A 13,355-nucleotide genomic window follows, 5' to 3' on the forward strand; every position below is an offset into this window, starting at 1 on the left:
TGTGAATCTGCTTCCATGTGCAGTAATGGCTTCCTTTAATTTCCTCTCTGATTGCTCCCCAAGGACAACCACAAAGGTGGCTACATCCAGCAGCTGAGACCCACTCAGACCCCTCAGCCACGGATCAAGCTGAAGCTGTTTGGCCACTCTGGCTCTGGAAAGAGCACACTGCTGGAGTCTCTGAAATGTGGCATCCTGAGGAGTTTCTTTAGGCGTAGGAGACCCAGACTCACCAACCCTGTGAGACACCCGGCCTCGCCAGCCACATCCAAACCTGCAGGTACGAAAGGTGTTGCCACTCCAGTGAACTCGCGTTCATGCTTCTGAGAACCGTCCCAAACAAGTATGGAATGTTTTCTGGTTTTTCAGAGCAGTAAATGGTTCTCAACTATTGATAGGCTGTCCAACTATCAGCAAGTAGTAGTATTGTACATGCTTCAATGCTTAAAGGAGATACGCAGAGCCATGGCCTCACTTTCGTTTATAAATGCCTGGAGACCTCAAGAATGGCACAGGAATAATTTTAAGCGTTAACAATAAATCTAATATAGTAATTTTTACGATTTAAAGTGATTTATATAGGTAGCGGTCTGAGTGAATGACTTTGACGTCCGTAACGTCACAGCGGGAAGTCTATCGGTCTCATCGCCATTTCCGCTATACTAAAACACAGAGCTGACTGCAACTCCGATCGTCCATTTTGAGCTAATTTATCGCCATGCCACGTAGATGTGTTGTTGGCCGGTGCAGCAACACGACCGAAGGTGGATTTATGTTGCATTCATGGCCCAAGAATGTTCAAACTGCAAAGATTTGGACATGTTTTGTGAGAAGTTCACAGGCACATTGGGCGCCTATGAAGTGGTCTCTCCTCTGCTCCGCACATTTTACTGAAGACTCATACGAAACCTCTGATCTGTTGAGGAGCGTTGGCTATAAGCCCGTATTAAAATAGGGTGCAGTACCAACAATTAAAGGAAAAGAAAACCAGAAAAGTATTTTTTTTTTTAAAGGAACGTAAGTTCAGTTGCACCAGTTCTCCCGGAGTGAGCTAAGGGTTGTTGGTAAAACCCGGAACGGGATGGGACGTATTGCTCAGGTAGTGACCTCCCCGCGGTTGTTGCTAAAACCAGTGACGTCCTGTTCCGTCCTGGGTTTTAGTAATTGCCTGAGCCGAGCAGTAATGGCAGAGTACGCAGTAATGGAGAAAATGGAGAATGAGTGGACCAGCCGTCTTATTTCTGTACTGGATATCGCTGCCATCTTGCCCTTACGTGGAAGAAGCAAATGAACGGAGAACTGAATGAACAACTGAATGTCAGATTGTTTCAAAACGATCGGCCACAAGGTCGGCCTTCAAGAAGCGAGAACACAGATGGGTAAGCTCCGACTCTCATTTGGATACAAAACAACAAAAACGACACGCGTTGTTTACCTGAATTTAGATTAATACATGTAACTTGTATTGTGTGTTTTAGTTACCGGTATAAGATGATTGCTTCAGAATGTAATTGTCTCAGTTTATCTGATTATTTAATTAGTCTTTTACGTTTTATCAGTGAAAATGCATGCATGTACATGTATGTTGCATAAGTTATAACACCTGTTTTAATGAGAGTCAATCCACAATCAGTGAAGTCAAATCAGTCTTAGTTGAGCAAGTCAGTGATTGTATTTCTTACTTTCACCGTAAATTTTTATTTATAGGACTTTGGTCTATAGCTGTCAAAGGCCTCGGCCTTAAAACCGGTTACCGGTGTGACGTCACACTCAGCTGGCTGGCTCAGCAGGGCAGCTCAAATGCCAACTTTGCAGTCGATTTTAACTCTCTCTCTCTCTCTCTCTCTCTCTATATATATATATATATATATATATATATATATATATATATATATATATATATATATATTAGTGCTGTCAAGCGATTAAAATATTTAATTGCGATTAATGTTGCGACAGTCATAGTTAACTCGCGATTAATCGCAATTTAATCGCACATTTTTGTCACATAAAAAACCATTGTAATTCTCTTATCAGCATAAAAAAGTGAATGGGCTTGCTTTGTACCAATGTTTTGTTTTGTTTTTTTATTGCAAAGCATAACACGTCTTGACACAGCCACTGCAACGTGAAACCTAAGCCGAGCACCGGCGCGGGGCTAGCAAGAGAACCATGAGTGAAATGATCTACTGTTGAATTATCCATCTTTTTTTTTAATCTCCGTTGTTCGTTGATAAATATTGCATTGAATCTGATCTTTACTGTTTCAGCTCACTTAACACATTTTGTACTTTTACACTTTCTGCCTGTTGATGCGTCGCGCTGTCCAATCAGAGGCGGCCAAATTTGCATATTACAGGAAGGATTTCTGGGATAGCATTGAGTTTACAGTTCAGAGGGATCTGGCTTCTTTAGACACCGTCTTCTTAAAACTGAATAAATATTTAAAAAGAGCCAAATGAGCCAGTCTTTTGAACGGCTCTTTTCAAAGAACGGCTCACAAAGATGCGGATCCCATCAAAGAGCCATAAATCCCATCTCTACTAGCGCGCCCTGCCTGCACTGGTTCTTTGGGGGAGGAGGGCAGAGGACTCTGGCTGTGCGGGGCGTGGCATTACAGTCTAGCTGCTATCGGTTTTCTAAGCAAAGTCGCTGTTCCAAGTTCCTGGCAGTTTCAAAAGCTTATGAAAACCTACATCATGTCACAGAGCGTTAATCTCGCGATAAAAAAATTATCGCCGTTAAAATTGAGTCAAGTTAATGCGTTAATAACGCGACATTTTTGACAGCACTAATATATATAATTTTTTTTTTTTATTCCCATTTATGCAGCATACAAGAGTCAAGGATGGAGATACTATCCACTCAGAAATGTATTTAAAAATAAAGGCTCTGCGTCTCTACTTTAAGAATTTGAAACTGAAATGTATTGAATTTGTAGCCCTTAACATGTTTGATAATTCTTCACTTTAATATACATACGCAGCAGATGCAATGCATTTCCTCATACAACAGACTCATCAAACCAAGCTTCTAAAAAGGAAATGAAAGTTTCAGGGAAAGAAGAAGAGTTCTGTAGAAAGTGTTGAATGTGCTAGACATTCAGCACAGTGTGACTAACGCATTCTCCAAATCTTGCCGCAAGTGCAAGAACGAGGCAGGAAAAGCTTCTTTTTTTTTTTTGCGTGACACCGAGTGTTGACTGTAGAACTGCTGCCTGTTATTTTACTGCCCCACACCTGCCTCAAGTCCGAGCTGGATTTGTTGAACATTGTCTGTCTGTGAATGTCATCACAGGAAGTCTTTGCAAATTCAAATCCAACAAGCCTCAGTCTCGTGTTCTGTGACAAGACTGAGGTAATCATCTTAGCAGTAACGTGGTAGTAATTTAGAAGTTTCCTGCGTGACTTCATGCCCGTAGTAGACTTTGTGTTTTATACTTTACATCTCGTAACCAAATAGATTAAAAAAATAATAATAATTTCACTTGTTTGAGCACTTTCACTCATAGGTGTTAATGCTAGTGGACTTTAGTCTTAGTAAGATCTTTAATCCCTTAAATCTCTGGATCCAGACTTGCACTCCTTACCGTGCTTTTTCTATTAGGTTCTCGATCGTCAGTAAATAAATTGAAGTGGATCCCTGAGTAATAAGAGAGGATTTGGGGAGGACAGAAGATTTTTGAATGACCATACTGCCCCCTTCTGATTATAGGTTGTTGCTGCAATTACCAGGATAATCCATAGCTAAACTTAAAGTGCATATTCTGGACCAATTTCGGGGTTTTTTTATATGAAAGCATGTCCCTTTACACACTCATCCAGAAGGGTAATTTTGCACAAGGCCATCTGTCTACAGCAGAAAAAAATAAAATAACAAAACACGTCTGGAAAAATACCAAGGGAGTCTGGAGGCAGATTCGTGACGTTACCTGCGGAAGCGCCAGCAGGCTGCGAGAGCTTTGCACGGTTTCAGTGCACAGCCTGTGTAGCCCAAGCGCTCCCATTTCTCTCTCATTGTCCGGTCTTTTGGAAAACGATGAGTACTAATCCCATCAAGATTGGTGTTGCTACACCCTCCTACGATACATCTGTTAACCATTTTAATAATTACGTGATAACGAAGAAATTTGCAGAAAACCACCAGGTCGTTTTCTCATAAACAAACCAGCGCTGACGTAGGATTCAGAGGGAGGCGTCCCGCACGCGACGTCACGAAAATCAACGTTTACCGGGAAATCCAAATGCCAAGTTTTTTCAGAGGCGGACCAATTCGCCTCAAATGGCTTGATTTCAACTGAATTTTTCTGGTATTGTGCAAGGTAAAAAAAATTGCAGAGAATGCAGAAATGTTACAGATATTTGACCAAAGTTTTTAATATAAAATAGAATTACATTGATCTTGCTCCTGAATTTACCCGTGATATGCACTTTAATCCTATAATAAGTCTTGCAATGATGTACACGTGTGTGTGTTTGTGTTTGCTCCCATCCAGTCTCTGTGAGCATCTCCAACCTGTATCCAGGCTGTGAGAACGTGAGTGTGAGGAGTCGCAGTATGATGTTCGAGCCCAGTCTGACTAAAGGAATGCTGGAGGTGTTCACTCCCGTCCACAGCAGCCTGAACGCAGCCGATGACACGGCTACCAAGGCCATCGACATCCACACAGCCAACGTCAACGGTTAGCCGCCCACTGTCATCTTCGTTTTGTATTTTTGTTACAAAATCTCCCGAATCATGTTAGTCTGGATATAAATACTGAGCTGCTTTTCACCTTTTTGGAATAATTTAAGCAATTTATTATGTCTAGAAATGATTTGCTAGATTGTTGAAGTATTTACTGGAGTTCATATTGTGTCTGTTATTCATGTCATTAAGTTATGAGTGTCATACATTGCTGTCAGTGTGTATGCAATCATTGCCTTTATCAGTCTCGAGGGTAAAGGTAATGATTACAGATAAGAAAATACAGTATGCAGCTATATAACTCCTTGAAAACTATTACACTGGAATGATGTGACTTATTCCTGTGATGACCTGGCGGCTTGCCCAGGGTGTACCCCGCTTCTCGCCCATATACCCCTTTTCCACCAAATCAGTTCCAGGGCTGGTTCGGGGCTGGTGCTGGTTCACAACTCGTTCAACTTGCGAGCCAGCTGAGAACCAGTTTGCTTTTCCATCACTCGCGGTGCTAAGAGAAGTTACGTCGCTGTATACGTCATTACGTCGCTGTATACGTCAGTTACGTCGCTACGTTTGCATAAACCTTGGCGTGAATATCAAAACAAAAACAACGCGGAAGAAGCAGCAGCAACAATAATAATAATAATGGATGACTTCGCGTTTGTACAGCTGCTGCTTCTCGTCGCTTAAAAATGGCAATCTTTCGCGGTCTTATTGTTGTCGGTCTTAACAACTCCGCCCCCCCGCTGACGTAAGCGGTTCTTTCCTCTGGCCCAGCAGAGAGTTGGTGCTAGCCTGGAACCGGTTTTTCTGGCCCCAGAGACAGTTCTTTGTCAGTGGAAACAGAAAACCCGGTTCCAAACTAAGCACTGGCCCCGAACCAGCCCTGGAACTGCTTTGGTGGAAAAGGGGCAATAGTCAGCTGGGATAGGCTCCAGCTTGCCTGCGACCCTGTACAGGATAAGCGGCTACAGATAATGGATGGATGGATGGATGGATGGATGGATGGATGGATGATATGACTTATTATATGAGATTCTTCTTGGACATTCCAGCAGTATTAAAAAAAAATGCACTTCTGTGTTTACACTGACTGAACTGTTATTGAATTAATATAAATTCTTCTCTCTGAAAAATGTGATTCCAATAAACTGCCCCAGTGCCTGCTCTTAGTGTTTTAGTAAATCATTGTTCTGTCCTTTTTTTCAACGCACTGTGTACATGCTATGGTTGTGGTGCATAGAGATTAAGGAGGAAAGTAAGGATTCAGAAGTTGGCTCATGTTAATTAAAGGAAATTGTGACTTGTCCAATGTAATACTTGTCTGCGTGTGTGTATTAGGTGTTGGAGATTTCAGCGTGTGGGAATTCTCTGGTAATCCAGTATACTACTGCACCTACGACTATTTTGCGGCCAATGATAATACAGCCATCCACCTGGTGACGTTCAGTCTGGAGGAACCGTATGAGACTCAGCTCAGCCATGTCACCTTTTGGCTCAACTGCCTCAAGGCTCTCACGCTGCCTGAGGACAACATCGGTGAGTGTGTGTTTGTGAGGGACAAGGAGAGCATGTTTTGATGGCCTGTTTTAGTCTTTTTTTGTGTTAACACAACAGCATGTAACGTTTGGACTGGACTATGTACGGTTGGAAATTTGTCTTTTTTAGACCATGTTAATTCCGTTTCATTTAATAATACAAATCAGGAGCTCTGAACAGTGACCTCAAGATTTACATTATGTGAGTTTGGAGTAAACCGTTTTTCTGTCCTTACAGGGAATACATGCTATGTAATACCCTGTCCACACTAGGGATTTTGTACCGATACGAAACTACTTTCATACCGCAACACCTGTCCACACTAGCAACTATACCGGTACTGTAGCGGTATAACTGTATCGGTACGAAACCCACAAATGTATGGGTTTCGTACCGGTACAGTATCGGTGCTGTAGTGTGGACAGATGAAGCGGCTCTGTATCGATACAAATATAATGCGCATGCGCAAAGTCACACACCTCAATCGATGTCTTCGCTGAATAAAATAGTGAAGAACGGAGATTCGTTTTCTTTGTTTCTTTCTCAACTGCCTCGCAAGTTTTATATGATTCGACTGAATAAATGACCACCAGAAATACAGACTGTACATTGACAACAAAAAGCGCGCACACGTTGTTTCATCCGCCATATTCTCGGAAGGAAGTTACTCGGTAACCACGGAAACATTTCGCGCACGCGCATTTCAACTACCGTGAAAGAAAACTGCAAACATTTCTCGCTAGTGTGGACAGATGCACTAAACTGTACCGGTATACTTTGTATTGATACAGTTATACCACTTTCGTACCGGTATAAGTGTGAACACAGCATAAGTTTTATCTAGAGAGATTAGGTTGTAAAATGAGGAAACGTACAGTATAACTGAACACAATGGGAGATTTTGGAGTGATTTGGTAATAGATTTTGAATTGTCTGTACTGAAGAAGGTTGAAGTGATCAAGTACGAGTGATCTAGAAATACAAGTCCTCTGCTGCCTCGGAGATTCTGCCTCGTGGCTATCCGAGAGCATCAATCGCTGACTCGGACACAGCAGTCCAGAGATGTTTCTCAGTTTATTGAAGGACAAACATAAGTATATATCCACATTCAAGACTGTGACATAGCAATATGATTGATTGGAAAACGTAATATCAGGAAGCAGAGTTGGCTGATTTGTGATAGGGTAGCTTCAGTGGGTGGTGGAAAATTGAGCGAGGTAGCCTTATATATGCATGCAAGTCTATCCGTATTTATGTTCTCTTTTGACTCTTAAAGGAACAGTCCACCGTACTTCCATAATGAAATATGCTCTTATCTGAATTGAGACGAGCTGCTCCATACCTCTCCGAGCTTTGCGCGACCTCCCAGTCAGTCAGACGCAGTCAGACGCGCTGTCACTCCTGTTAGCAATGTAGCTAGGCTCAGTATGGCCAATGGTATTTTTTGGGGCTGTAGTTAGATGCGACCAAACTCTTCCGCATTTTTCCTGTTTATATAGGTTTATATGACCAGTGACATGAAAAAAGTTCAGTTACACAAATTGAAACGTGGCGATTTTCTATGCTATGGAAAGTCCGCACTATAATGACAGGCGTACTAACACCTTCTGCGCACTTCGGCAGCGCATTGATATCTGAGCTCCTTATCAATGCGCTGTCGAAGCGCGCAGAAGGTGTTAGTACGCCTGTCATTATAGTGCGGACTTTCCATAGCATAGAAAATCGCTACGTTTCAATTTGTGTAACTGAACTTGTTTCATGTCACTGGTCATATAAACCTATGTAAACAGGAAAAACGCGGAAGAGTTTGGTCGCATCTAACTACAGCCCCAAAAAATACCGTTGGCCATGCTGAGCCTAGCTACATTGCTAACAGGAGTGACAGCGCGTCTGACTGCGTCTGACTGACTGGGAGGTCGCGCAAAGCTCAGAGAGGTACGGAGCAGCTCATCTCAATTCAGATAAGAGCATATTTCATTATGGAAGTACGGTGGACTGTTCCTTTAAAGTCACCACCAAAAGCTGTAGTCTCCGGCTCGATAGATTGATAATGTACACCATTCTTCATACACGGACTGTCTTTGGTGAAAGTGCCTTTAAAGCATCCGCCCCCTCGTCCTGGTATAAATTACAGTCATCTTAAATTGGATTACCTCCCAAGTATGGAAGATTTTAAAGCTAGGATCAAGGTCTATTTGACTGCTGAATGCACATGTCCTCTTACTGAACGCAGCTGGTGATTATTATGTAATGATGTGATTTGCCAATTTGTTTTAACAGCTTTTGTTTTGTTTTTTTTTCAATTATGTACTTTATGTGGACCTACTGTGCTGCTCTCTTGGCCAGGATCCCCTTGCAGAAGAGATTCTGAATCTCGATGGGATTATTCCTGGTTAAATAAAGGCTAAAAAAAAAAAAGAGAGCAGATGTGCAACCAAAGAGAAGTTTCAAGGAATTTTAGCTACGTTTTAAATACCGTTTGCACTTACATCACGAATCTCCTATGATGCGCTCCGATTTCGTTGTGTTCGCCATCTTCGTGGGATAGCGTCTATGGCGAACGAGGAGAGTACATTGGCGAACTGTAATTTTTCCCAAATATATCACGAATTGAGTAATAGTGACAAGGTCAGATACAGGGAAAAGATAAAAGAATGTTCGGGGTGGATCCGTACAGCAATGTTGTAGAGTATGAAGACGATGTACGGATGTGGCCGAGTGTGAATTACCTGGTGTTAATTACTAGCTTAGTCACTGGGAAGCAGATGAACGCATACAAAAGTTTAGTGCAAGTTTACTGTAAGGATCTAGTAGGTACCTGATGTGGGCAAATGCTACACAAAATGCAAACCAAAAAAAAAAAAAAAGGCGGCAACCTAATTATTGATGTCTTCTAAGGCAACATTTTACCGAGCTCAACTACCTACATTGTACTGGGGCTTTGTGCTATGCATTTGTAACTGCAGTAAAAATTGGAATAGTGCTTGCATGTATGTCGCATTTTTATATACATTTTGTCTATTGCTCACATAAGCGCTGGAAATATAAACTTAGGCCCTGTCCACACTGCAACGGATTCAGGTGAATCCGATAAAATTGTTTATCGTTTCGGCCTGGCGTCCACACGGCACCGGCGTTTTGGGTGCCCCAAAACGATATTTTTTGAGAACGGTTTCCAGTGTGGAAAAATCTGGCAACGGCGCCGTTGCGAAGTCGTCTGGATGAGTAGAACGGATTTGTTTACGATGACGTCACAACCACATGACTAGAACAAGCAGCACTCACTCATTCACGCCGGGTAGAAGAAGGGGTTTATGCGCATGCGTCTACTTCTATTGTTCTGGTGTCTCCGATGGGACCGTCTTACAGCGCACGTAGAGGTGTGGCATGTGTATTGCATCGTTTTCAGCAAGCGTTGCATTGCCATATGTACCTGATATTTTACTGATCCGTTGCCCATGTGGACGCGATATTATTATTATTTTTTTTTTTTTTTTTTTACCCGCTAAAAAAAAAACATCTCGTTGTCATGTGGATGTAGCCTAAGCAATCTGACTCTAGCCTTAGCAGAATTGTTTGAGCAGCTGATAACTGCACCAATTTGCGGCATTTCGTATTAAAGTACTTGTTGCTACACATTTGTTATTCCACAAAGATGGTGGACACAGCTAAATCAGAGAAGGTCATGGGACACATGACGTCATGTGCAAACGGTCTGTGTGGGGTCATTCAGTGTGGAGTTTGCATGTATTTGATGGGTTTCCTCCGACAGTCCAAAGTCATGCTAATTAGGTCAGCGAGCTCCTCTAAATGGCCCATAGGTGTGAATGTGAGTGTGAATGGTTGTCCATCTCTGCATTTGCCCTTCGATAGATTGGCGACCTGTTCAGGGTGTAGCCCACCTCTCACATAAAGTCATCAGGAATTGGCTCCAAGTTCTCCATGACCCTGACAGATAAGTGGTATTGAGGTATTTCACCCACGTGACCAAGTCGTGTGATGCTACCATTTTGGACGGCACAGCTCGAATCAGTTTGAATGCGAGGAAGGCGACAAACGAAAAACATAAAAGAAAAAGGAGCGAGATGCAGAAAACACCTTCACTATCCAGCGACGTAGGGCATTTACAGGGTGAGCAGAAGGAGAGTTATTTGCAAAAATTGAGGTTAGCAGGCTTAGAGAACGACGTTTACCTGCTTCCACCAGGATTGCTCACTGACGTACGGAAGTACACGAAGCCCTCGTCTTTACCTGACTTCGGCCCACATGATCTGTATACCTATGTCGTTAAAAACCCATCGCCATACACAGGTATTGATCTGAAAGCATATAAGAGTTTGGATACCTCCAAATATTTTGTGTCAGGCTGGGTAACATGCCGACATCAGCGGGTCGTCCCTGGAGCCGGTGGTCGCCATCTGATTACAGCTAAGGTTTGTTCACATTTTCATTTACTTTCGGTCCTCAGGATAAACAAAATGTTATTAAATGTCATTGAAATAACTTCTTAGTCTGTTGAGACATGGCCCGTTATAAATTTGCTGTTACCAGGCAATGACCAAGAACTGTATTATTAGGGTCGGTGTAGTTGTAGTAGTGTATTAGCAACTAGCTGTTAGCACTAGCTAATGTCAACAACATCATAGCTGGTATGTTACTGTAGCAATGTTTACGTTCAGTCATTTGGATGACTGTTAAAACCTTTCAGTCTCAAGTTTTTCCTTTACTGGATTTACTAGTTTACTGAGCTAGCGCGTGCTAGCTGGCCGCCGGCTTGCCCGAGCGCGCTAGCTCAGTAAACTAGTAAATCCAGTAAAGGAAAAACTTGAGACTGAAAGGTTTTAACAGTCATCCAAATGACTGAACGTAAACATTGCTACAGTAACATACTAGCTACTGTTGTTGACATTAGCTAGCTTGACGTTCAAAATGGCGGACACCGGGGTGTCACGTGACCCTGTGACGTCAGGTGAAATACCTCAATAGAGAGCGTGCACGTGACGTCACAAGGTCACGTGATATTTGTTTATCTGCCATCTTGGACGGCATGGCCGTGCATAGAACTTAGACGAACCCGTTCTAATTATCAAGTGTGTGGGAGTGAATCTTTCGAGAATGGTTATATCTTGTTCAGCATTTGGTTGTAGGAAGCATCCTATATAAAAAAAAAAAATACTGGTTTTCACATGGACATGTAATATTAATGTTCTTAATAAAATATGTATACAAATGCATAACTTGTTTATAAAGTTCTTCCTATCAGATTGTGTAAAGTACTGAAAAAGAATATGTATGTTATTTTAGGCACATAGAGGTGCAAGAAAATATTTTTTTAATTTGTTTGAGTATAGAAGCTGGACATATCTGTGACCCCTATACATTTATATCTGATATTGAATAATAATTCTGCACAGATAAAGATAGCGGTGATTTGTGATTTTTTTTTTTTTTTTTTCAGACAAAAACGTACATATTTACAACCCTGTCATTATCTGGAACTGAGTTTAGATTTCGAACATTCTTACGATAAAACGTCCTGCATAGTCTCTTTATGATAAACGCCTTAATGCCACTTACCCGTGAGGTTATCAAGTAGACATTCTTCTTCGGAACCTTCCAGAGGTATAGTTGGGATACCCATCCCGCAACAAAATATTTATAAGCTTCCAGGCTCTTGTAAGCTTTGAGGGCTTTGCCAGTGTAACACAATTCACGATTAACAAGAAAATTGTAAATGTCGTGGTAGGCCAGATCGGGCAAATCGCCGGCACCGCAGCTCCGAATTTCCCTGAACAAGGATTGCGGCAAGTTGTACGGATCTGCAATCCCCAACCTAGAACACTTTTCCACGTAACGCTGCCTCACGTCACCTTCAAGATGCTGAACAAACTTAGACAAGTTATCGCGCGATGTAGCTGGGGTATTTTCCGAATTTTCTTGGGGATTACTCCCTGGATCCATTACGCTCGCGCAAGGTAAACAATCCTGAAGCCGTCCAATATGGCGGAGTAAACACAGACGGGTCACGTGACTGCACATCCTCTATAGATAATGGATGGATATTACAATGCTCTCCACCACCACCATCATCAAAACACAACTTGAGGGAAAATCTTTTGGACTAGTATTCACCACTCTGGTACAGTTCCAGAGACTTGTAGCATTTATGCCAAGGCATATTTGAACTGTTCTGGCAGTTTGTTCTCCAACTTTATGTAGATTTTCCTTGAGTATGTCACTAGTAAATATGTTAAAATATTAAAATAGGCATGTGCTCATCACATTTCCAAGAAGATTCCTGACAGACTACTCTGCAAGTTGACGTTTTCTGCCAGTGCTGACATTTTTAGATCCCAAGTCCCGTCCCGTCCCTCCCCCCCGTTATTGCTTAGCAACCGTTGCTGTCTGCCATTATCTCAGTCATGCTTTCAGCCGTTAAGCAAGCACATTATTTCCTTTGTTTTGTATTTTAAGAGCTAGAAAGGGTCAAGACATGTCTGGGAGATTCAAAATAGTTAGTAGAGGGTGATTATTTTTTTCTTTTTTTTTTTTTCCTTTCCAAATCCAAAAATAAATGGAAAGAAAATGTTTAGCTTTGGATTTGTGTTTTTGTAGAGCTCACGATCAGCTGAACACAGACAGCATACTTAAAGCATATACACAGAACCATGGCCTCACTTTTCGTTTCTAAATGCCTTGAGACCTCAAGAATGGCACAGGAATAGTTTTTTTTTTTTTTTTTTTTTTTTTTTTTTGGGGGGGGGGCTTTTTTCACCTTTATTGGATAGGACAGTGCAGAGACAGGAAATGAGCCGGAGAGAGAGACGGGGAGGGACCGGGAAACGACCCCGGATCGGAACCGAACCCGGGTCCCCGGAACCACGGCACGGCGCCCCACCCACCCGAGCCACGACGCCCCCGCACAGGAATAGTTTTAAGCATTAACAATAAATCTAATATAGTAATTTTTATGATTAAAGTGATTTATGTAGGTAGCGGTCTGAGTGAATGACCTTGACGTCCGTAACCTCACAGCAGGAAGTCTATCGGTCTCATCGCTATTTCCTCTATACTAAAACACAGAGCTGACTGCAACTCCGATCCTCCATTTTGAGCTAATTTATCGCCATGTC

At 42.1% G+C, this 13,355-nt stretch overlaps 1 protein-coding gene across 3 annotated transcripts in view; it reads left to right on the top strand.

Moving 5' to 3' along the window:
- Positions 1-13,355, top strand: part of dapk1 (death-associated protein kinase 1) — a 175,389-nt gene that overhangs the window by 144,577 nt on the left and 17,457 nt on the right. For all 3 annotated transcript variants that reach the window (XM_060907201.1, XM_060907200.1, XM_060907202.1), the window contains exons 20-22: positions 64-280; positions 4,496-4,681; positions 6,025-6,222. In XM_060907201.1, coding sequence (XP_060763184.1) covers positions 64-280; positions 4,496-4,681; positions 6,025-6,222 — 601 coding nt within the window. The remainder of the gene's footprint in view (positions 1-63; positions 281-4,495; positions 4,682-6,024; positions 6,223-13,355) is intronic.

This window comes from Neoarius graeffei, chromosome 24, assembly GCF_027579695.1.
Source record: "Neoarius graeffei isolate fNeoGra1 chromosome 24, fNeoGra1.pri, whole genome shotgun sequence".
In the NCBI taxonomy this organism is placed as follows: domain Eukaryota; kingdom Metazoa; phylum Chordata; class Actinopteri; order Siluriformes; family Ariidae; genus Neoarius; species Neoarius graeffei.